We start from the raw sequence: 25,758 nt of genomic DNA, 5'->3' as shown, positions 1-25,758 counted from the left end.
AATAATAATAATAATATTTATTTACTTATACCTCGCTCTTCAGCCAAGGCTATCAGAGCAGCTTACAAATTGTTAATTAGATATTTCCCTGCCCTCAGGATTACGTCACGAGTGCACCAATGGTGCACTCTTGGTGTCTGTGTGGCATCAGAAAAAGAACCCAGTTCTCCAGGTTCTTTTTTGGGCAGAGGGACACTACACAGTTTGGCTGCTGCAGCACCCCTCTGGGGGAAAACCAAACGCCTCCAGCCCACCCTGATGGGGAGGTATGTACCGAGCCAATACTTTCTTTATCCTCTTTGTCCAGTCAGTTCGCTAGTGTCCAAAAGATTTCTACCAGACATGTTCTTCATAGACACATAAGATACAAAATGGCAGAAATACTAGCTGATTATTCACATTATTTCACTTTACATTTATATAGAATGAAAATTGTATGTAGTTCCAGAAGAAAAAAAGAGAAGCATTAAAACTATGTTATGTAGTGCAGTTTTGTGCTCCTCGGAAGCATCCCTTCCAGTATTTCACAGATAAAAATTAGAACATGTGGCCAAGCAATATCAGATTATGATTAAAATGGAAAAACAGATAAACTAAGAGCTGCTGCTGCAGTTTCTGGGAAGGGTAGATTTATGCCTCCCCCTCCCCATTCCTCTTGCTGAGTTAATTTAGTGCAAACACTTGCACCAATGGAAATATGCTGAGGACAAGGGGGAAAGTGGGAGGAGGAAAGACAAACCAGGATATTTTAATAGCAACTTTAAAAAGTGGGATCACAGGATTAATCAGTACTGTCCCTGCCATATCAGTAAGATTAGAGAACACGCAGAAGTGCGTAGTAAGTCTACAAAAGACTGCAGCTTCAAATGGACTAATGCATTTGGCCATTTAAGTAAGCAGCCTAGCTTGTTTTTACAGTGTGTATGTATAAAATTTGCTAGTGCCAAATGTAATTGCGCAATTACCGTGCACGTAACAGGCCATATTGAATGAAAGCAGGGGAAAAGAAGATGAAGATGTGGTGTGTTTCTCCCCTGTTAAGTCTTTTTGTCCTGCATCTTGAGGCTAATTCTGGACTCAAAGTGAGAATAACACAAAGAGGGCTGAATTATGGTAAGACTGATATATATATATTTAGGAATTTATTTGTTAATTATTGCATTTCTGTACTTTTTTTTCTTGAGAGCTTGAGTTGGTATGCAAGATCACCCTCTGCCTTTTAAACATCACAACAACCCTTTGAGTTATCTAGGCTAAAAGATACTGACTGGCCAAGGGTCACCCAGTGATCTTTGTGATCATGTGCAAATTTGAAGGAGGTCTCGATAGTCAATAGTCCTAGTCCAACCCTCTAACAAATGGTTCTTAAACTTTTTACCCTTTAGTGTGTGGATTGTTTAGTGTGCATATTTTCATTCACACATTCATGTATAGTCATGTTTTGACATTTTATAAGGAAATAGCTCTCCTCCTCCTTCAGGTAGAGGCTTTAAGCAACCTCCTTGCCTTTCTCTTCACCTCCAGGAGAGAAAAAAATTGGGAAGCAGAGGAGAAGGAAGGATCAGGGCCTCTAAGTCTCACCTTCTGCTCTCCTTGAGCATATATTGCACCCTTCAGGGGTCCTGCCCCACAGTTTGAGAATCACTGCTCTAACTAGTACATCACTCTGTTTTTTCCTGCTGTAATATATCCACTTTGTCCCATTAATTTACAGCTTTATGCTGATTTATATCAGTCTGTGTTGGCTTCCCTTAAATCATCTTTGAAATGTACAATGGGCCTTGGTTTGCACTGGGGTTTAGTTCCAGCACACACACACACACACAGAGAGAGAGAGAGAGAGAGAGAGAGAGAGATACATAAAGCTGTGGATGCTCAAGTCCCTTTATATGCAATAGGATAGTACAATGGTGTTCCTTAGGTAATATGGCAAAATCAAGATTTACTTTTTGGAATATTTAAAAAATATATTTTCAAGCCATGGATGGTTGAATCCATGGATGCAGAATCTGTGGGTATGGCGGGCTGACTGTACTTCATTCCCACCTAGCTAAAGACAGTTTCCAAAGTTCCCTGGAAAGTGGGACTGAATATTAAAGCAGTTTGAGCCTGGTGTGGTAAACAGAACCTGTGTATATTGAAGCTGAGACTTTTGGAATACATGCATTTTGTCATGGAGCACCTCTGCATGAATTATATCTTTAAACAGATAACTATGTACTATACTTATGCTGCAATCCTTTACCTACTTACCTGGGACTAAGCCCTTTTGGACTCAGTGGGCTTTCCTCTGAGTAGACCTATATTGGATTGCACTGTTAGTTTAAAGCCCAACTAATCATCACCATCATCTTTATTTATATCTTGCCTTTTCCCCAAGATTGGGACTCAAGGGGACTTACTGATTAGAAAGGTTACAAAAAGTCAACCATAAAAATGAATTAAACCATTAACCATATTAAAAATATGCACTCTAACAGATTTTCAGATATACACAATACAGTTTACAACAATAGAGCACCTACAATTCTTTGTTAAAAGCCTTCAGTCCTAAAAGCCTGTGTTCACCTGCTGAAGGAAGGGCAGCAATGAGGAGCCATTCTAGCTTCCCTAATGAGGGAGTTCCAAAGTGTAGGGGCAACCATTGAGAAGGCCCTCTGTCACACTCTCACCAACTACCTGTGAAAGTGATGCAACTGAACATAGTAGGTGGCATGCTTCTAAACACACAGGTACTGTATAAGACTGAATTGCACAAATAATCTAAATTATGGTTCTATCAAATTTAAATCAGAAACTTCCATATCTGAAGAATAGTTTTATTGCAGGCTAGGGGTGGGCTACTGCAGAAGGGATAGGGGCTGATTTGGATTTTGGATTTTTTCAGATTTTGGAATATTTGCATACACATAATGAGACACTTTGGAGATGGGACCCAAGTCTAAACATGAACTTCATTTATGTTTCAGATACACGTTATGCACATAGTCTGAAGGTAATTTTATACACAATACTGTATTTTTAAAATAATTTTGTGACTGAACCATCAGTGTATACTGAACCATCAGGAAGCAAAGGTGTCACTTTCTGAGCCACCTATGTGGACAATTTTAGATTTTGGAGTAATTTGGATTTTGGAATAAAGGATAATGCCAGATAAGGGATATTCAACCTGTATTGGCTGTAGTTTGGTCACATTGCTATAAACCCTTCATTAGTAGTTGGTTGACAAGACAGGAAAGGAATGTAACTCTTGATCTTGGACATTTAGTCTTTCCGGTGACAATCTCCTGCTCCTACAAGTTCCTTATGCCACTATAGAACAACAACAAAATCAGTTTTTATCATAGCTGTTACTATCTTCTTTTGGTCCTGAGTGTCAGACAAGAGCCTTAATTATGAGGTAAGTGAGTGTTATGCTTTCCTCCGATACATAAGGTTACACCCTTTTAAGGAGTATCAGGGCTGTGAAACATAGGCCGAGCCAAATCAAACTCTGGAAGCAGCATTGAAACCCAAGCAATAGGTCTGTGAATAGCATAAGCTGCCAATTGCTGACATATTTCTTCTCTCATAACTGCAGTACCTCAGTTTTCCTGAGAAATGATATAGTAAAGCTACTTAGGTCTATGCTGCAGACATAGTCTATAAGTGGCTAGAACTAGCATTTCTAAGTGTGCAGTTTGTGAAAAAGAGGGCTCCTTTCCTACAATACTTTTTCTTATGTCAGCTCTATCCAATAAAAGAGATGGTCTGTTTCCTTTTCACTCTGGTCTTATATATTGACTTATTCTCCCCTTCCCCTTCTTTGTCCAGTTCTGTTTACACCTGTGAATGCAATAGTCTTATTTAAATCATGGCAGAAAAACATATGCCCATGTGCTGAAGTAGGAGAACCACTTGGTGAAAAATCAGAACTATTAACAAGTAACTGTGTTGGATACTTTCCAGAATTTCCTACATGCAAGAGTGTTCATTAAAATGGAACTGACATCTCTTTGTTCTAGGAAAGGAGGTTGGAATGAAGATCCTGCAGCAAGAAATAAAGGAAAAAGGATTTCCAGATAGGAATGGCACTCAGACATTCTTATTTGGTACTGTTGACTACAGGGTTTCTAGGTATACATGCATGTTATTTGTCGCAACCTGGCTTTGATTTATGACTGTTGTGTCAATATGCCCTGATCTTACATCTGCTGCTCTGGATTTGGTTTAATTTGCTGCTACTTCCAATTGATTCTTTGAGTATTATATTTAATTTATTTATTGAATGTTTATTTAACATTTGATTGTCCTGAGAGGCATAACATGTACTCAGAGCAAGGGGCTACTGTTAGAGCAGAGTACAGAATGCTATCCAATTGGCAAGTTGGTCAGGGAAGGTTGCATCTTATTAACCTATCTGTCTATTTGCATGCCAAAAATATAATACGCAAAGCATGATTAGACTCAGAGGAAGGAGGTGTAAAAACCAGAGGAAGGAACATAAATAATCTAATACATGCAGATGACACCATACTACTAGCAGAAAATAGCAAAGACTTGAAACAATTATTGAAGAAAGTCAAAGCAGAAAGTGCAAAGGCAAGTTTATAACTGAACCTTAAGAAAACAAAAATAATGGTCATAGATGAGGGGGAGGAGACAACGTGGCATGGCCAAAATCTCTCAAAACCTTTCACTCCTTTTTAATGTGTGCCACCGGTGCCACCACTTATGTAAGGTGAGATCCACTCACCCAACTGTTTTTCTTGGATGGCAGCACAATGGGTCTTTTTATCCTACTCCTGCCACCAATATGTGACAGCTACCTCCACAGCTACCACCAAATTGCACAATGAGACCCTCGAATTCAGATCTCTCGCTTGAGTGATTCCCACACTTTTTCTTTACCTCTGGGACACTCTATAGGAAGACAGGGCACTCTCTATTTTGAGTGTTCTGAGCAATAAAAGTATTGCTGGTGGCGCAGTGGTTAAATGCCTGTACTGCAGCCATTTACTCAAGACCACAAGGTTGCGAGTTCAAGACCAGCAAAAGGGCCCAAGCTTGACTCAGGCTTGCATCCTTCCGAGGTCGCTAAAATGAGTACCCAGACTGTTGGGGGCTAATTAGCTTACTTGCAAATTAGCTTACTTGCTGTTCACCGCTATGATCTCTGGAATAGCGGTATATAAATAAAATAAATTATTATTAATTATTATTATTATTAATCCCTGGTAGCATTTGGCTTACAGTTTCTTAAAATATCTCAAGTGACCACACATGGAACTGAAACAAAAGAAAACTTTATTACAAGATAGTTGGTTACAGTATCTCTCTTTTGGTGGATTCAGAGCTGATACAGTGTCTATGTGCTTAAACAGTTACAGTTTCACATATGACTTTTGACCAGACTTTGAACTTTAAAACTTTGTTGCTACCTTATGCCTTTTCCAGCCACAGCAATTCCCTTTCCACACTTGACCCCTTTTTAGGCCAACCTGTATCTCAGCCATCTTGGCAGGTAAAACCCCTCAGGGTCTAATAAACCTCTAACTCAGAGTTCTGTCACTATCTGTTCCTTATCTAATTCCACACTCCTCACTCAGCCTATTTATACTTGCTCCTGGGAGTAGCCCCCACCTTTTCTTGGCTATGCTCCCATTGTCTATTGCCAGCCTCACTCTAAATGGATGTTGCCAATGCTCCAATCTGCCTTTTCTCCTCAGATGCTTTACATAACTTTTAAAATAGACAATGAAGTCATTAAAATAGTTCAAGTTTTCCCATATGTGGCTCAAGCATTAATCAGAGTAGAAACTACAGTGAAGAAATCAGAAGGAGACTATTGGGAAAGGCAGCTAGACAAGATCCCAAAGTGTCAAAATATATCACTGAATCCTAAAGTTAGGATGGCCCATGCCATTGTTTTTCCAATATCTATATATGGTTGTGAAAGCTGAATAGTGAAGAAAGCTGGTAGGAAGAAAATCAACTCATTTGAAATTTGCTGGTGAAGAGTTTTGAGGATACCATGGATTGTTAAAAAGACAAATAAATAACTCCTAGAACAAATCAGGCCTGAACTCTTAGTAGAAGCCAAGATGATTAAACTCAAGTTGTCATACTTTGGCCATATCATGAGAAGACATGACTTTCTAGAAAAGATTATAATGCTTGGTAAGGTCAAGGAAGTAGGAAAAGAGGAAAACCTCATTACAGATAGATAGACTCAATTTAGGATGCCACAGCCCTGAACCTACAAGATACGAGGAGGGCAGCTGAGGATAAGGTGACTTGGATGACTCTTGTTTATTGAATTGCCATAAATTGACTTGAAGGTTGCTAACAAAAACAACAAGCAATTGAAAATTTCTTATGTTTCTTGAGCCACTTGGCATTAAAGTCACCTGATCGACACATTTTTCCTCAGAAGTGTCACTATGAACTCCTATGTAAGTTATTGCCAGGCACATAGTACTATGAATGTTTATTTGAGAAGCAGATTGTACAAAATCTTACATTCTAAAAAGCATGGTAAGGGTTTCAGCTTTGGTTAGTCCCAACATCCAAATGGACATTCAGTTCTACTATGCTTTGAAGTACAGCATAGGAGAGTAGGGAGTGGAGTATTGCACACCATCACTTTCATTCCCAGTGTTCTCCATTAGATTTCAAGGGCTGAAAAATATCTGTGGCATGAATTATCAGTAAGAAAGAACTTTATTCCAGATATAGTGCTATCTGTATTATCCTATTTTTTTCTGTTTCATCATGCATTACAATCTCTCTCTCTCTCTCTCTCTCTCTCTCTCTCTCTCTCTCTCTCTCCAGGATTCAAATCACTTCCATTTCAATACATAACACCTCTGTGGTTCTAGTACCTGAGAACAGAATAGTAGTGGCTGTAAGAGATGCTTCTGCAAGAGTTAGTACACATTGGACGTTGAACAACTGGCTGTTGTAAGTACAGTTGTGGAACAGTTGTTTTGCTTTGCTCTAGGAATAAAAATAATTATATTGTGCAGCAAAATGAGGGGCTCCGATCTAAAAGACATCAAGCTAAAATGTAAACAAAGAAGTTGAGGCAAAGAATTCTTGGTAGGCTTAATGAAATCACCATAGCATGGCCAATCTAGGTACTGGGTTTGGCTACTTTAGGAGATGATACCCCCTCATTCTATTTATTTTCAATCTTTACAGAGACTATCATGGAAAAGCTGAAATATCCATTTTAGGAATATCTGTTACAGCAACTATTAATATGTCACAAAATAACAGAGGATACCTATTGATGCTTGTTCCTGACTGCCGTATGAGCATAGGTGGTATTAAAGTCCAGCTGAGTGGAAGAGGAAGGTAAGTGCAAGAGATTTATTATAATCAAATCCATGTCTAATAGACAAGCAGCATTGTTGCTGTGGCTTAAACTACAGTGCACCCTTCCCTTCTGCAGGGGTTCAGTTCAGATGAGAAAAATGTGCTCAATCCCCATTATAGTCAATGGGTGATGATTTTCGTGTGGCCCATTGGTGCAGCTCCACACACACACCATCGTTGACCATTATGAGGTGGGGTGATTCACAAACATTCAAGTCAACTATAGGCAATACTGCAATGGTTTTGCCTTCTGTTTTCATAGAGTTTGCCCTCATTTAATGTGGCAACTGTGATTGGACTGGATGATGATTCTCTCCCTTTGTGCCAATACTTGACAGTCATAAAGAAAAAGAGGATTTGATTATTCTTGCTCGTGTGTTCATCCTAGTGTGTTCATTCCAAGTTCCAGTTAACTTGGAAAAACTAATTCTTTAGAATATGGCTAGCCTAAAGGTAGTTTTATACAATGTTTTTAATAATTTTGTGCCTAGAACACAGTTTATGTAAATTGAACCAGCAGAAACCAAATGTGTCACTATCACAGGTATCCATGAAAAACGGTTTGGGTTTTGGAGTATTTCAGATTTCAAAATTCTGGGTAAGGGAGTCTCAACCATAGGGCCCATACAGACAGGCCAAAATAAATCTGCTTTGGGTCACTATTGAGGTATGCTGTTTAAATTATGCATGCATCCTAAGAGGCCGGAAGCCACGCCAAAGTCACGCTCCAGTCCTAAGGACTAGACCGCAGCTTTGGCACAGCTTTTGGCCTCTTAGGATGCATGCCTCATTTAAACTGGATACCTCCAAAGTGACCCAAAGCGGCGTTATTTTGGCCTATCTGTACGAGCCCTATATTAGTTTTTACTCATAATGATTAGGTTTCTTATCAATTGTCTTTACAACTATGTGTAAATGGTAATATTAAGCAATATATTTTGTAGAAAGAAGAAGTAAACCAAGACTTTGAAACCATGTGCAACAACTTTTTTTTCTCACAGTTAATCTTAAAGGTGCTACAAGATCCCTTTGCATACTGATATTCCAGACTAATGGCTATATCTGAATTCTACTGACATGAAAATAATTAAAGTTCTTTGTGTTGCTTTATTCTCAGCTGGTACTATGACATGTTTTTCCAGTATCTGGAAAAAACTATACAAAGAAAGCTGCAAAACAGAGTAAGTTGTCTGAATTTTTGTGGAAAAATTACACACACACACACACACACACACACACACATACTACACACACACACACACACACACACACACAGTCAGCCCTCCTCATTTGCAGCTTTGACTTTTATGGCTGGAAGACCTAAGGATTTCTAGAAAGAACATTTCTCTAGTCATTTTTAGGTCCTCCAGTGTAACTCTATGGTCAATTTCTGCCAAAAACTGACCAAGGAGTTGTGCTGGAGGACCTAGAGATTCCTAGAAAGGTGTTCTCTCAGATTTAAAAAAGTGTTTTTTAAAAAAAATTAGAAACATCTGTAGAACTACACATTCTCCACCTCTGCTCTATAGAGTGATTCACAAGCAGTTAAACTCAGCTGACCCTTTGCCCATTACTGATGAAATAAAAATATCCTAAGAGTGCAGCTGCATACACACACCATCATTGACCATTATGGGTCGGGGTGATTCACGAACATTCAAGTCAACTATAGGTAATACTGCAATGAGTTTGCCTTCTCTTTTCACGGGGTTTGCCCTCATTTAATGTGGCAACTATGATTGGACTGGATAATTATTCTCTCTCTTTGTGCCAATACTTGGCAGACAGTCATAAAGAAAAAGAGGATTTGGTTATTCTTGCTCATGTGTTCATCCTAGTGTGGTATTGTGGTTTGCATGTTAGATTAAGACCCCCAGGAGACCTGGGTTCAAATTCTTGCTCAGCCATGAAGAATCACTGGCTGACTTTAGGCAAATCACACTCTCTCAGCCTCAGAGAAAGGCAATGGCAAAATTCCTCAGAAAAAAATCTTGCCAAGAAACCCATGATAGGGTTGGCATAAGTTAGAAACAGAGGCAAACAACACACACATAACTATCTTCTGTATCTTTCCTTACAGGTATGTCTCAGTATTAAGTTCAGAATCCAAAAAATGGCTGCAGCTCTTAAGAAGCTTCAGGGTGAGTCTATTATGATGATCTTTCCAATGTGTGTCCCTAATGATGAGATTACTGTACTATGAAGTTGTCATGTAGGACATAGCACAATGACTTCATTTGAGCCATTTGCTCAATTGCTGAAATAAGATTTGAAAATGAAAGCCATTCTAGGATTTGTTTGTTTTCTAAATCTGGAGAAATCTCTTAAGGAAAAGATATTTAAATTAGCACTGTTTCCTATATTATCGTGCTGTTGTAATAAACAATGTTTGTGTTTGGAAAGAAGTTGAAACTGGATGACTGATTTTGTTCTTCAACTTTTACAGCCACATCCCAAATTGACTCCTTTGCCCAAATTGATTATTCCCTTACCAAACCTCCAGAAGTCTTTAGATCCTACATTGAACTGGATTTTAAGGTAACTCCGTATGCTGTGTGAACCTGTGTGTCTATGGAAAATGTTGGGGTTTTGCTTCATACAATAGTCATGGATTTTCTTTCCTATAAATTTGCTTCATTATTTAATTCCTAGAAATAACAAATAATAACAAATATTTGTTGTTATCTTAATAACAAAAGGAATCTGTAGGCCAGCCAGTAAAAGATGCCTTAAGGAATCTAAATGGATGTTAAAAGACAGAGTAAAAGGAAAACAAATTAAATACAGTACCATTCATGCAATTAAATTGACATGTAAGTCTGTATGCTCAGTTGTTCTCTTTTGGAGTGATGCATAAGTAGCTAATTACAGTTGTTAAGTGGCTTGTTCTTTTTGTGTGTCTTCAAGTTGTTTCCAACGTATGGCAACCTAAGGCAAACCTATTATGTGGTTTGCTTAGCAAGATTTGTTCAGAGGGTATTTGCTTTTGTCTTCCTCTGTGGCTGAGAGAATATGATTTGCCCAAGGTCATCCAGTGGGTTTCCAAGGATGAGTGAATATTCAGATCCTGGTCTACAGAGTTGTGGTCCAGTGCTCAAACCACTGCACAAGACTCGCTCCCACATGTTAGGTGGCACTGATATTTGAACAATTGTTTAACAATTCTAGAAAGGTTGCCATCTAACCACAGATTTTTATGAGGAGTATGATCTGTTGGTTTGTTGAAAGGCAACAGCAGCACCTGATACCTTGTAACACAATTCTATATGTATCTATTCAGAAATAGTCTCCACAAAACTCAATGAGACAAAACTAACTGGACATGAATTGCAGCCTTAACCATCAATGTCAAGAAACTTTCTCTTTTATAAATATTTTGCAGGCCTCAGTGTATCCAATAAGGAATCATACAGAACTTCTCTTCATGACAGTTCCCTTCTCTCTTCCAGACAACAATGATAATATGATGTACTTTGGAATCTCTGAATACTTTTTAAAGTCTCTTTCCTTGAGTTATTACACAGTTGGGGCCTCAAAGATACATTTTTCAGAAGAGGTTAGTACTTGTAGATTTCTGAATATGAGGGATAAATATGAACTTTGGGGAAATGTTTTTATTATTGACTTGGAGAATACAGATCAATAAGTGCAATCAGGCCAGTACCAGCATGGGGCAGAGGAAGGCAGCTGATTTGGGTTGTTATGGAAGAGTAGCAAAACCAGCAGGCATGGTTAAACTAACCAGAAACTAAGAATAAGCAATAATATCCTACGATATCTGAATCTGTGGTCTTGGTTTGTTGCTCTTTCAAAAGTTCTCTAATTGTGTATTCCTGCAAGGCTAGGTGGGCTAGATGTACCTTGTAGTTGTTTTGTTGTAGTTGTGTGCCTCCAAGTCATTTTTTATTTATGCCAACTCTAAGGCAGTGAACCTATCATGGGGCTTTCTTGGCAAGTTTCTTTAGAAGGGGGTTGCCATTGCCATCCTCTGAGGCTGAGAGTGTGTGACTTACCCAAGGGGGGAATCTGAATGTTCACCCCCTCCATCCACCATCATCCAGAGAGGGGAAAGGGGAATCCAGCTCCATCAGGCCTTCCCTGAAAGAGGATCCCACCCCTCCATCCACCATCATCCAGAGAGGGAGAAGGGTAAGCCAGCTCCATCAGCCATCTCTGAAAGAGGATCCCACCCCTCCATCCACCATCATCCAGAGAGGGAAAGAGGTATCCAGCTCGATCAGGCCTTTCCTGAAAGAGGATCCCACCTCTCCATCCACCATCATCCGGAGAGGGAAAGGGGAATCCAGCTCCATCAGGCCTTCCCTGAAAGAGGATCCCACCCCTTCATCCACCATCATCCAGAGAGGGGGAATGTGAAGCCATCCAGCCTGCAGGGAGTGATATGGCAGGCCCAACGCCATCGGGCCTATCCTTAAGATATAGAGCCTTCCCTCCAGTCCATCTGCCTTGGTCCAGGCCTCAGAGGGAAAGATGAACTCCAGAACCATATCCCCTTCCCCACAACCATTCCCTTCTCCTTTTATGTTTTGTCTTCTTAGATTGTAAGCCTGAGGGCAGGGAACTGTCTAATCAAAACATTGTATGTACCGTGCTGTGTAAATTTACAGCGCTATATAAATAAAGCATCATCATCATCATCATCATCATCATCATCATCATCAAACTCTGATCTCCAGAGTTGCAGTCCAATATGCAAACCACTACACCACGCTAGTCCATTTCAGCTCTACAATTCTGTGGGTTGGTGGATGACATGCTCTGAGTTACTATGGTTGATGCTTGACATACCATGCTTAAGGACCTACAAGGGCCTGCCCCCTAGAGATCAAGAGAGGGCATCTTTAGGTCTCAGGTTTGGGTTCTAAAATCTCTAGATCTAGGATGTTCCTGACCTAGCAACTCTATTTCAATTTTTTTTACTAACTTTCTAAAAATATTAAATTATTTAATTCATGTTTAGATTATTTTTACTGTTTTAAGTTTTACATTGCTTAATTAAAAAAATTAAGATGTCCAGAGATCTTATATAGGGTAGACTATAACTTTCCAGCAAAATAGCCAGAGTAGTGGAAATATTTTAATAGGAAAATCTGCATGTTGTAAAATTCCAGCAAAATACTTTATCCAAAACTGATAGGGTATTTTGGATGAAAAAAGTAATATTGCAAAGCATATTTGGAGTGGGACATATTTATTGGGGAAGTCTTTTCTTTCTTTAATTTTGGTTTAGTAGACTTTTGGTACAAGAGATTATAGGCCAGAATGCAAGCCTACTTGTTTTTCTTCTGTATAAATAATATTGCATGCATCCTAACCTCATCCATCCCTCAGTGCTTGTTTCAACGATAAACACTTATCCTCCATCTTTGTATATACTGATGCAATTAAATTTTCTCATCTTATGCAAACAGACTTCAACAATGTCAATCAAGAGCATGGATGAAAACAAACTTTAATTTCAAAGCTGAGCAGGAAGCTGGTGTAGAGTTTATTTGTTTTATTTTGCAGCATTCCTCATCTTTTAACTTAACTACAGAAGCATTGAGCCGAATCATTCCTGAAGTAAGCATGAGTTTCTTTGAAGTTAAGCAATGGTGGTTTTGTGCTGTGGGTGTTGCTTGAGCTCTGATTAATTTCAAGCAGTCTGAAACATCACAGGGTCTGTATGGAGGAGGGTCAGGGATTCAAGATGGGTAAGAAAATAGAATTAAACATCTTTCTTGTTCATTTATTTATGTATTACTGCTTTGCTTTTTGAAACACACTCCCTTCTCTACCATGGACAAAAAGTGTTGGATAAGAAAATCTTAGGGCCAAACCAAACATAACAGTGGTTGGTATATTTCTCCCTGAAGCCTGGAGGAGGATTTTGAGCACTAGAATGGTGTGGGGTCCTTTCACAGTATAGCCCTATGGTTCCACTTTAACAATCATAGTTTCATGCTACGGAATCTATGGACAGGTATTTAGTATTCTTGAGCAGACAGCATTAGTGCCTCCCTAAACAGCAAATCCCAAGACTCTAGGATGCAGCCGTGGCAGTTAAAGTGGAATCATGGTGCTGTAATTTTTACTATGGAAGACCCTGTAGACAGAGGAGATTTTCACATGGGAAAAAGTGATGGGAGCATAGGAGGCTGCTCCCATCACTATTGTGCAGTTGCGCAGAGATGATCAGATGACGTCCCACAGTGTCAGGATAATCGCATCACTATCCCATGAATAAAGAGGAATTCTCCTGTTGCTTTTTATTCATGGGACTTTCACTTGAATGAAGAGTGATGCTATAATTCCTCTTTATTCATGGGATAATGATGCAATTATTGCAACATCATGGGATGTTTTCTGATAATCTCTGCACAATTGCACGATAGTGATGCTCCATCTTGTTATGCTCCCATCACTTTTGCCCATGTGAAAATTTCTAGTGAGTTTTTCACTTTCCCAGTGCTGTTAACCAGATTCAAGACACCATTTCCATTGCATTTGCCAATTAAACAAACAAACAAACAAAATAACCAAAATATAGGTCTGATTATAGATTGCCCAGTCTTGCATCTAAGGGCTCCTCCAGACTAAAGGCTCAGCTGCACATGCCAAATAAAATGGTCTCATCCCATCCCAATCCCTGGTTAGAGAGTGGATTATCTTCCTGACATAAGGCCAGTTCCACACAAAATCTGCCGTATCCATTCCTTAAATTGTTTTAAAAAACAAAAAACTGTTTGCTCCAGTTTTTGCTGTAAAACACGGAGCATTCCCTAGCAACAGCTATCTATACATGTGTCCCTGCTTTGTCGCTCAGTGGTGACACCACAGGCATAAATAACTCCTTCTGAGGTCACAACAAGGCGTCCAGCCATTGGGCACTTTGTTTCTGACCTCAGAGAGAGCAATGTGCAGTAGCAGCAATCGCACCGGCCACTATAGCTGAGACACATGCATAGAAAGCCACCTGGTGTCACTATAGAGTATGGAAGGGGGAATCCAGGGCAGCTCCAGGCCAAAATACTCCGAAAGTAATATTCTGACCGGGATAGATGGACCCTGAGAGTTTGTGCTCATTTGTCTCACACCATTTTATGCCTCTGCTTGTAGCATCTTGCTGTTTCCCCATACAAACTCTTTTTAAAGGGACAACAACAGCATGGCAAAGAACCTGTTCTGACACCCCTCCACCTCACCTGGAATAGTGGGGCCTACTTCCAAGCCAGCATGCACAGGATGTATGGAAGTAGTACCTGCCTAGCACACATCATTGGGTTTCCAGTGGGAATGCAAAACTATTTTGAAGGTGGGGATAATTTGCAAATTTAGTGCAGGAAATTAAAGTTCTTATAGATGACTCAGTGTTGTACAATTATGTAAGTACAGAATCAAGTGACTGTAAAAGAAACTGAAATAAACTCAGGAGAGCATATCCTACACATAATTTAAAAACAACTGCTTATTGATATATACTAAAATGTCTTTCTTTGTCTTGTAATTCCCTAGATTGCTCAGCATTATACAGAATCCCATCTAGTAAGGACAAGTGTAGTGGTTACTGCAGCACCCACTGTATGGTTGCAAAATAACAGTTTAACTGTAAAGATTCCTTGTTTTGTGGAAGTCTCTGCTCTTCTGCTAAACCAAACTATGCAACCAATCTTCGCATTGAATATAGTAAGTATTGTGGATCATTGTGGTATAAGAAATAAATGAGCTAAAAGTAATTTCTACACTGTCTTTCTCCAGAGTTTTTCTAGGTTCAATGGGCCTGAACAGACAGGCTAAAATAAAGCTGCTGCGGGTCACATTGGAGGTATGCTGTTTAAATGACACACACATCTTAAGAGTCCAGAAGCTGCACCAAAGCTGCACCCCAGTACTTAGGACTGGAGTGTGGTTTTAGCGCAGCTTCTGGCCTCTTAGGACACATGCATCATTTAAACAGCATACCTCCAAAATGACTCAAAGCATCTTTATTTTGGCCAAATTTATGCCAAACATCCATACACGTTATGGGCAAATGAAAATTACAACTACATAATAACTTGGCATTGCATGAGCAAGACCATGGCCATGATTTCCATTACAGACAGAAAGGGCTCAGCCATGCAGGAGAAGGCAAGCAATTTGCTCTCAGTTTGGAGAAGTGCAGGGAGGTACATCTTATTTGTATTGTCATTCTAACTTCTTTGGGCAGAGTTCTTTACAGTAAATCTAATAAACCAGGTTCTTTGGAGCCAATCTGTTATCTGAAATCCTCCTAAATCCTCTGTCTTAAAAAGGAATGGATGGTTTCCTCTGCAGAAACTAAAAACTTTATAAGGTATGCCTTCTGTGGGTCATGTAATCCTGTGTGTCCTTCTCCTGTGTTAAAAAGAAGAGATAGGTGGAGTGTTTATATTCTGAAGAATAAAAAGTAGACAGTGTCCTAAATCCAATTAGGATTCCCAAGGTGACCCACGCGGTCACTGGGAACTTGATAAATTAACACTTACATCAGTTCTATTGATCCAATGAGTCTACACTGGCTGGAGCTATCCATTTGATTTAGGCACTGATTTTAGGAACAAGAGGACTTTATTTTGTCTAGTTTATAACATAGAACTTTGGTTTTTGTTTTGTTTTTCTCATTGCAGTCTGCCATTACTAATGCTACTGTAGCAATAACTGAACAAAGGCTAATTGGCTCATTACAGCTCAAGAGGTAATGCAGAAACATAATCCACAATTATAATAGAAATGCATTTGACTAATTGTTCTGGAGTCCACAAAAAGTGGTACCAGAAAAAACTTGTTAATGTTTTAATGTGCCATGGGATTTGTTGTTGTTTTTAACCTTTTATAATGACACTGCCATAGGCATGAACTAGCTATGGCACAGTGAATTTCGTACTTTTTCCCTAACAAAACTATATAGAGGATAAAAAGAAATCTAATGAAGGCAAGAGGAGATAGTTAGTAGTGACTGTTGGAATGTTAGTCACTTGTTCCACATGGAAAGAAAAGGGGGGAAGGGAAAGGTTTATTAAACCCAGCACATTTCAAAATAAAGCCTTTTTCTGGGGCTCTCTTGAACAATGATTCTCAGCTTGGTTTGAGAACTAATAGACCCAAGTTGTAACCAAACTGGGAACCGCCATGTGTGTTAAATGTATTTAAGTCATTTCCAACATCTGGTGACCCTAAAGCAACCCTATAATGGGGTTTTTCTGATAAGATTGTTCAGGGAGGATTTGCTACTGCTTTCCTCAAAGGTTGAGTGTGACATTTGCTGTGTTTAGATTGCAGGGGGGGGATACAGAAGAGGTTCAGTAACACAATGTAGGGTGCATCAGAGTGATTGAAAAGTCCCAAATCATATTCCTGTTCTTTTGGATTTTATGTGTGTGTTTGTGTGTGCCTTCAACTCATCTGTCTTACAGCAACCCCATGAATTTCACAGGGTTTTCTTAGACAAAGAGACTCAGAGGTGGTCTTGCCAGCTCCTTTCTCTGAAATATAGCCTACAGCACTAGGTAGTCATTCACAGTCTCCCATCCAAGTACTAATCAAGGCTGGTCCTGCTTACCTTCCAAGATGTGGTACTTTTAAGTTATTTAGGCAGTGTCTAATTTTATACTGTGTTAAAGTAAACCAACCTGTGGAACTGGTATAAAAAGCCTCTGTTCATACTAGAACCTGACAGAAAATACTCTGGGATAAACAAAATATATGGATCTCCAAAATAAAATCGGAAAGACTAGGAACAAAATCTGGGATTTTCTGAGCCAGAAGACCTGCCAGAGACTCTGTTAGCTGTCCCACCAAAGCTGCTAGGTACCTTTTTTTTTCATTAAAGATTGGATTCACAAATTGTTCTTAATCTTCTGAATGGCCCAAGAAAATGACCTTCTCTGCACCACACATATCAGATAACTCAGAATGATATAATTAAGTTCTCTGTGAAAACAAACAAGCAAACAAACAAAAAACACCAGCTTGAGTCAGAATCACACAAAGGGAATGGGAAAGACAGATTTTGGAATCTGATAACTAACAGCGTTTAGGTGCTAGCTCTCTACAGATTTGTTGTGGAGCTGCAGCTGACAGAATGTTTAGACTTTTGTGAATCTACATATGGCCAACATGTACATTTGCAACTAAATTAAAATATTATAAAAGGTAAATAAGGCTCCATTGAGATCCACTTCCATAGGAAACTAGACCTGAATAGTACACACCTGAAACCTCTCACCCCTCAGTGCGGGGGAAACAACAACACTATACAGTAATGTGAATGGTAATGGGAAATGAATTGCCAAAGAAGTGGTTTATTTTTTTTCCTCCTGGGTCTATCCTAAAATGATACAGTTACAGTACTGGATTATCCTTTAGTATTCTTCTATTTCATTTCAGATTACAGCTGTCTCTGACATATTCAAACATTGGCTCCTTCCAGGTAAACATAATGTAATTATTATCAAGGAAGTGTATCTCAGCCTTCCCCTACCTGGCACCCTCCAGACAGTGACAACCAATAATTGCTACCTCATTGGGACAATGAATCTGCTCTGGCTACTAATGTGAACTTTAAAGAAGTTACCAAAAATGCTGGATCTATTTTGAGGATACAGTTCAGCACCTTGGATACTTCCTTTAAGCTTTAGACTAAATCTCAGAGGGAATTTACTGCCACTCTGACCAGATACTTTGGATGTTAGCTCCCAACATGCCCAACCATTGTCCATGCTGGCTGAGTCAGAGTGGAATTGAAGTTCCAAACATTGGGAAGGGAAACCTGGTATATCTATACAATTATCCACTATATGCAAAAATGTAAAAGAAGAAGAAACCAGCATTGGTTTTAAGCAGGATTCAACATGTAGAAGCAAAGTTCAAAAGAACCAGGAATCTGACTGCAAACAATATGTTTAGAAGTTTCTAGAGATGGTAACTAAAGCTGTTTTTCTCCTATTGTAGGTCTCATTTTTGAAGAATCTCCTGGCCTGTTTTTTGCACAACACAGTAATTTTACCAATCAATGGTAAGTCTTCCTTGCCAGATTATGGCCTTTTGGCCACGATCATTTAACCAAATGTATATTACCCGAAAGCTGCATGATCTATGTTTTTGACAAACTGGTCAACACAATAAAGCAAGGAACCATGGAATTCCTGTCTTATTGGTAATGAACAGTGTGTGTTGATTCATATTACCCAATGGCATCTGCTTGCTTCAGGAGTAGCTAAACAAATCACTCAGTATCCAAACATGGTGCCTTTTCTTCTCTGGTTTTTGTATCTCTCCCAAGATGTTAAAAACAAATTCTGGATTCTTTTATTTTTGAAGAGAGAAATAAACCAGGGAAGAGAAAGTACTCATATTCCAATGATTTGCTAAAGAAACCCCAAATCTGTAGGAGTTTGCAACCATAATCTAGAACAAAACTGAACACGTTTCCTCTGGCTCCCTGGCTTATCATCTCACAGAGTTTAGGCCATCATTTTCCATGAAATCTCTCTCTTTGGGACCTTCAGTTCACATTAAAACCAATAAATATAAGATGGAGCAACTTAAAATCCAACAATAGGAAAAGTAAACATTAGTATTTTGATACTCTTATTTGTATATTACTTGTGTATTCCCCCAATGAAAGTTCATTGTAATTAAAAGGATTCAAATCCCATTGGAATAATAAATATTTTTCTAATATTCCATTAGAATATCCAGATGCAGTTCAGCCCAGTAGACAGGGATATAATCAACTCTGTGCTACATGGCTCTTTTTATAGATTAATCTGGCCTATAAATTAGAGGGGGTTTTGAGCATTTAAACCTATTATTTTCTTAACAAAGAAAAGAGCTCACTATTTATGGTACCCTCTCTTGTTGCCTTAAATGGTATTCTTCATTAGCAGGTGGCTTCTGACTAGCACACAATAAAAGTCAGCAATCTCTGATGTTTCATAAAGTATTCAAAAACACAATCACTGTGTACAATCTTAACAAACTGCCCAGGGCTGTTTGTTAAGACATCCTTTATTCAGAGAACTGACTCATCTCTGGGCTAAGAAGACATGGCTGCAGCAGATCTGTGGGTCTGAATATGGACCCAACCCAAATATATTGAGAAAGGGACTGGTGCTCTATGTTTTAACAGCTAAGAGGAAATGTTTGGCCTGTGAACTACAGTGAACCCTCCATATTTGCTAGGGTAAGGGCTGCAGGGCCCCAGTGAAAGTGGGAAAGCCACAAATAAAAAAAATACTATTTTTTTTTTTACCAGAGAGAACACCACTCTAAGAATCTCTAGGTCCTCCAGCGCAACTTTGTGATCAACATCTGGCAGAAATTGATGACAGCATCATGCTGGTGGACCTACAAATGTCTAGAGAAATATTTTCTCTAGGAATCTCTAGGTTCTCCAGTGTGGCTCTATGGTCAACCTGCAGCAATATCACACTGGAAGACCTAGAGATTCCTAGAGAGAACATGTTAATCAGATCCATGAATAATCAAATCCACAAAAGTCAAAGCACCAAATGTAAAGTCGCTTCTTTTTGCGCCATGGAAACAGCACCAAAGACACGGTGTGACACTGCTCACCATGCGGTTGGTCGGGCAGCGTGACATCGGCATGATGCCAGCGTGGGGGCAGGTGGCCGGTGGGTGGTTGCCACGTCCCCACTCTGCCCCCATGCTGGCATATTTTGCCAGTCTATTGAGGGGCTAAATTTAGTTTCAGAGACCTTTTTCCAGATACAAGAGACCCCAACACAAGAGATAAAACAGGGCTGCATCTACATGATAGAAATAGCGCAGTTTGACACCACTTTAAGTGCTGAAGCTCCATCCTATGGAATCTTGGTATTCATAGTTCTGCAAGTCTTGTAAAAGGTCTTGTCTGCTAAAGAGTGCTGGTGCCTCACATAACTACAAATCCCATTATATTTAATGTGTTGCAATAAAGGGCTGCTGTTGTTGTTACAAATTCCAGGATTCTGTAGGATGGAACCATGGCATGTAAAGTGGTGTTAAACTCTATTAATTCTACAGTCAACCCTCTGTTTTTGTGGGGTGCCCCATTGAGGAAAACGGAGGCCACCCCTCAGTGAGTAATCAAGAACACAGATCCCAAGTCTGCGAGAAAGGAGGGGTGACTGCACAATGTAAATGCACCCCAGGTTGCTATTAAGAAGAGGTCTTTCCTATAGTGGTACCCAGCTGTCTTCAAGAATGTTCACCTGGCATCAATGGTATGGTTTTTTATTTCCAAATGATAACCATTTTATTTTTCCTAATTTTTCAGTTATAAAAACATTAGAGTGGTTTTGGCACCCTAGATTCTGATGTTTTCTCTTGATTTTATTCCATTTTTATTTTAATGCTGTTTAATTTGGTTTTGGTTTTATCTTCTTACTGTATATTTACACTACTGTAAGATAATATGCTATAGTTTTGTCGGGGGGGGTGTTTTGTTTTGGTTATACGTCACCCAGAAAATACAATGGGAGGTATAAAAAGACTATAAACAAAGAAACACTCAAGTTAAAATTACCATTGGCTCTCCAAGTGGCATACTGTGTGGGGACCTTCAGTGATAGCATCTCTACTTAGAACGATATAATCTTAGAGTGGGAAGGAGTTGCAAGGACCATGTAGCCCAACCCCCTACCATGCAAGAATACACAATTACGGAATTCCTGAAAGATGCCCATCCAATCTCTATTTAAAAACTTCCAAAGGAAGAGAGTCCACCATCCTCTGAGACAATTTATTCCAGTCAAACACTTCTTACAGTAAACAAGTTCTTCCTAATGTTTAGATGGAATAGCTTTTCTTGTAGCTTGAACCCATTGATTTATGTTCTAGTTTCTGAAGCAACAGAGAGCAGTCTTGCTCCATCTTCTACATGACATCCTTCAGATATTTAAAAATAGCTATTCTGTCACTTCTCAGTCTTCACTTCTCCAAGCTAAACATACACAACTCACTAAGAGCCTTATCCCATGATAAAAGTAAGCCAACAGGTGACGAGAAAGAAGCAGCTTTTTCCTACCTCTCCACATGCCCTTGAAGTATTTCCATTCTCTTCCTAAGAGACAGTTGTAGAAGCATGTCTTTTGTCACTTTGGAAAAATCTGTTTGACAAAAGGATGTTTTTATGATCATCTCTTTCTGGAAGAAGAAGAGAAGTGCTGTGATGTCATGCAGAGAGGTAAGGAGAAAGCCACTTCTTTTTCACTGCTTGTCAGCTTACTTCTATCATGCAATAAGGTTTAAGTCATTCCCCATCTTTAAGTAGTATCCACATATTTGATCATCTTTGTCACCCTCCCTGGGCATGTTCTAGCTTATCAATATCCATCTTGAATTGTGGTGACCAGAACTAGACATAATATTCCAGGTGAGGTCTGACCAAATCAGGATTGAATGGCACTATTTTTCCCTTGATCTTGACATTGTGCTTCTAGTGGTGCTGCAAAGAACTGAATTACCTTTTTTGGCTACCGCAACACAGTGACTCATGTTTGTGGTCTGCTAGATCCTGTTCACATATATTGATTTCAAGCCAGGTATCACCCATTTTATTTTTCTTTCCTAGATGAGGTACCTTGCATTTATCCCTGCTGAAATGAATTTTGTAAATCTTGGCCCAACTCTCCAATCAATCAAGGTCATTTTGAATTCTGATCCTGTCCTCTAGGGTATTCACTACTCCCCATCCCCAATTTAGTGCCATCTGCAAATATGATAAGTGTGTATTCTACTAAATCATCTAAGTAATTTATGAAGTAATTCAGCTGATTGGCAAAAAATAATAATTATACTCACAGAATTTCTACAGTGAGCTATGTTTCAGTGCCATTATGAAGATGATGAGAGGGGAGTCATCCAGGTCATCTTGATCTCATTGAAAGGCACTTGAGATTCTCAAGACAACATCCTACTAAGAGGACCCTACGCTGCTTCTGTTAATTCAGTGTGGGCACCTTTTATATATTTCTGAATTGCAAATCCTATCCAGTGTTGTTCTGATATGTAGCCAACAACATCTGTAAGATTATACTTTGTCCACCCCATGCTAATTCTTGTGGTTTTTTCTATTTCAACTCTGATTGTGTTGCTGTTGAGTTTGTTTTTGTTTTTGTTTTTTTAAAGATGTTTTGAAGAGAGGATTCCATCTTCCTAATATGGCCAGAATTGCTTTTCTTGGACCTGCCATTAAACTTAACCAGGTGAAATTAGTATTTCTTTGTAAGGTAGGCTTTTTGCCCCAGTGCAATTTATTTTCACTATGGTACATGGAGTGTTCGCTTTGCAAAGTGTTGGCTCTTTGACTGATGAAGCAATAATTTCATGAGCTTCATTCAAGACTTGACCATTTCATTCCCCACTAAGTTTTCTAAAGGCTGTGATGAACCATGTTCACTTACAGTACTTTCCAGTAATTCACAGGTGAAAATAGGAGCACATTTGTGATTCAGTGGTTCTCATAACTGGTTCACTAACACTGCTTTTTGCTGTGTCAGTGTTCTCACTAATTGTCTGCCATTGACTTTTTAAAATTTCCCAAGTGTTTTTCCATAGGTTTAACAAGCCCACAGTGTAGTGATGCTTTGTAGAAAAGCATAATGGTCTTATACTGGATTTTATCACACTTGGCTTTTAAACTACGATTAAAATTGGAAAATAGCACCTTTGGCAATAGCACCTTTGGCAGGGAATATTAGGTATGTAATGTTTTCATTTTAACTTGTACGCCCCTTTGATTGTCCAGGCAAAAAGCAGGACATAATTAAAAGTTTATTCATTATTTTTATTATTATACTTTTCACATGTCATTGTGTCCAACCTGTTGCTGCTGTGCTTCTGAAGCATGGTTAAAGTGCACCTTTTCATTGACAGAGAAAACCCATCAGTAAGCTTCCAATCAGACTGCTGTGCCATTAGTCTTCAGGTATAATAAGTTCCTCCCATGCCAGTTTCAAGACTGGGCAGTCATGTGGTATCAGTCTCCTCCTCTACCCCACTCCCCTCACTATTTTCAAGCAGGGTGGTTTTCTTTTCCTTTTCACTATGGCCCTGTGCAGACTGGCACTTTGGGCTGGCCTGGGGGAAGAGTTGGGGAGTAGCATCTACACAAAACATGTCCAAGCTCTGCCCCCAGGGCACCATGATGCCACACACCACACCACATGGCACTCAGCATCACAGCACTCCTCCAGCACTGCATCTGCACAACGCAGCATTGAAGAAGCCCCTTATAGCCACGGCACCGTGGCTATCACACTCTTTCCAGGGTGCAAAAAGGAGCCATTTTTTGCAGCTCCTTTTCATGCCTTAGAAAAGCTGGACTGGGTCTGTGGTGTGCGGTTACCACAGCCCCAATCCAGCAAAAATGGAGGCGCCTGCAGGTTGCCTCTTAGGGATGGTCTTCACAGCCCCTATATGTTCTTTTCATCTTTGTTTCACTAAATTGCACTGGCATAATTGCTAAACTGCATTACAAATTTTAAAAAACCCAAAGGCATGCTGAGTAAGGCCCAAGATAAGGAGGCAGGGTTAATGGGGAGTGTGGAAAATAAGATGAGAGATTGTCAGTGGCAGAATCAGCCCCTACCAAGCTAGTGAAAGGACATGTGATTAGGTAAGCTCCCGGATCATTTAGTATCCATTTCCTTAAACTAACATGATGGCAGTGAGAATGAGGCTCATGTGATAAAGTCCATTATCAGTACTAACTAGCAACAGTCCAGATCAGGGGGCATGCTAAGCTTTACCTCTAAAAATCCATTCAGGAATTTCTATTTGTGTGAATGGTATTGCTCTTAGTTTGCCTTTTATACTAACTACAATTAAGCAGGTCTACTCTAAAAGCAAAAGTATGGAACAAATCAGCAAGAGGGGTTTCTGGCAAGTCTCAAAAATGGGGGGGGGCTATCTCAGTTAAAGAGAGATAGTTGGCACTTATATGTTCTGTGCTTTGATGAAAGGGCATGGGTGGATTTTTTAAAAACTGTGGATAGAGAATCAGTTCCACAGATAAGCAATAGCCAAATAAGCAAAAAGTCTCTACTTAACATTTGCATACTCTTCTAAATAGTAGACTGTGTCAATTCTATGTAAGGCTTAAATCCAGCATCCAAAGGATAACACAATCATCCCAATATTGCTGTGTTACTTAAAACCTGTACAAAGATTAGAAATGACTTTTTCAAGTCTAAACAAATAAAATCAGTGGCAAGGGGCAGAACCGTTGCAGCTGGAATAAAACCAAACTATAGGCACTAACCAATATAAAAAAGTGCAAAGATCGTGACATGTTAAATATGGTTCAAATGCCTAAAGAAATTATAAAAATTAAGCATGCTTTCTGTTATTATTCTTATCTTCACAGGGTTATATCCTGATAACGACTGATGTAAGCTACAAATACTAAGAAAATTGGTATCTTAATGGATGAGAAGCTTGGCTGAACAGAAGCTTAGAATACACTGGAGTTGTTTTTAAAAGTCTCTAGCTCCCTTTTGCGCCCTATTCACATATTGTTTTTAGTGTGATTATCCAAATAATCTCACTAATGCATTCCAGTTCTGTTGTTCACACTATTTTTTAAATACAAACTGGATCTCTGCAAGTTCGGTTGCTCACACATGTCAGCAATGATTTAAAAATGGAATTGATGATGTGGATGTATTTGATATATGTTCAAGACATGCAGAGTTTGATCCTGGTTTATCCCAGGTCTATTCTCATCGGTTATTCACAAAGCCGACAATGTGAATCTTTTAGCAAAACTCTGGGGAAACCGAGATCGATTATCCCAGGTTTGGATACATTCAAAATGCATACGAAAAACAAAGACTTAACCCACATTCTACCAGGATTATTTTCACCATCTGAATTACCCCTTGGGAGTGACAAAGGGGAAGAAAAGAATGTTTATAATATGTGCCACAGAAAAGCAATTGGCAGTCATGATAAAGAATCACACATCACATTTTGAGATCTCAGAAGTCCTTTAATCATCACCATTAAACTCTTTGGAAATGCTTGTATTTTAAGATTTCTTCTCATTTATTGCAAACTCAGCTTTTTTTTTAAATTGTATCTTAAAGAAAGAAAGCATATGTGCCTGTATGACTTTGCACCAATTTAAACACTATTGTTCCACCATCAAAAGGAACACCTATCTGGTGGTGTACCCTGGAGGAGGCATATACTGTAATATCTGAAAGTGTTTTACTGTTTGTGTAAAGCATCTCCACATAAGATTGCCAGGCTGAAAGTTGATGAGCATACACGTGCCTTTAAAATCTTATTGCAGCAGGAAGCACATCAAATATTTGTGAGAAATGTTTGCTAATACTGTAAAAAGAGATCAAGTTGATGTGATCAATA

The 25,758-nt window shown here is 39.2% G+C and overlaps 1 protein-coding gene across 4 annotated transcripts; it reads left to right on the top strand.

The window, feature by feature from the left end:
* Nucleotides 1-911: 911 nt before the first annotated feature.
* On the top strand, nt 912-25,368 carry LOC121931775 (BPI fold-containing family C protein-like). 4 transcript variants are annotated; one of them, XM_042469785.1, is made up of 16 exons: nt 912-1,113; nt 2,970-2,995; nt 4,008-4,119; nt 6,817-6,945; nt 7,186-7,341; nt 8,480-8,543; nt 9,443-9,503; nt 9,809-9,900; nt 10,745-10,918; nt 12,892-12,945; nt 14,878-15,048; nt 16,011-16,078; nt 17,770-17,812; nt 18,334-18,397; nt 22,516-22,616; nt 24,755-25,368. In XM_042469785.1, the coding sequence occupies exons 3-16, from the start codon at nt 4,022-4,024 to the stop codon at nt 24,794-24,796; spliced, it is 1,317 nt and encodes a 438-aa protein (XP_042325719.1). In that variant the 5' UTR covers nt 912-1,113; nt 2,970-2,995; nt 4,008-4,021; the 3' UTR covers nt 24,797-25,368. The 4 variants fall into 4 exon arrangements, with proteins under 4 accessions (XP_042325719.1, XP_042325717.1, XP_042325716.1 ...); XM_042469783.1 differs by lacking the exon at nt 2,970-2,995 and having other exon boundaries at nt 22,516-22,592; XM_042469782.1 differs by lacking the exon at nt 2,970-2,995.
* Nucleotides 25,369-25,758: the final 390 nt, after the last annotated feature.

This window comes from Sceloporus undulatus, chromosome 5, assembly GCF_019175285.1.
Source record: "Sceloporus undulatus isolate JIND9_A2432 ecotype Alabama chromosome 5, SceUnd_v1.1, whole genome shotgun sequence".
Taxonomy (NCBI): Eukaryota; Metazoa; Chordata; class Lepidosauria; order Squamata; family Phrynosomatidae; genus Sceloporus; species Sceloporus undulatus.
The sequence above is the reverse complement of the archived record's forward strand: the minus strand, read 5'-3'. Positions and strand labels throughout refer to the sequence as shown.

Coding starts and splice junctions, on each gene's coding strand:
- LOC121931775 (XM_042469782.1), top strand. CDS start 990: ATGAAAGCAGGGGAAAAGAAGATGAAGATGTGGTGTGTTTCTCCCCTG. Junction 15,049..16,010: donor CAATCTTCGCATTGAATATA/GTAAGTATTGTG, acceptor TTCTCATTGCAG/TCTGCCATTACTAATGCTAC. Junction 18,398..22,515: donor AGTAATTTTACCAATCAATG/GTAAGTCTTCCT, acceptor GTTTTTTTAAAG/ATGTTTTGAAGAGAGGATTC.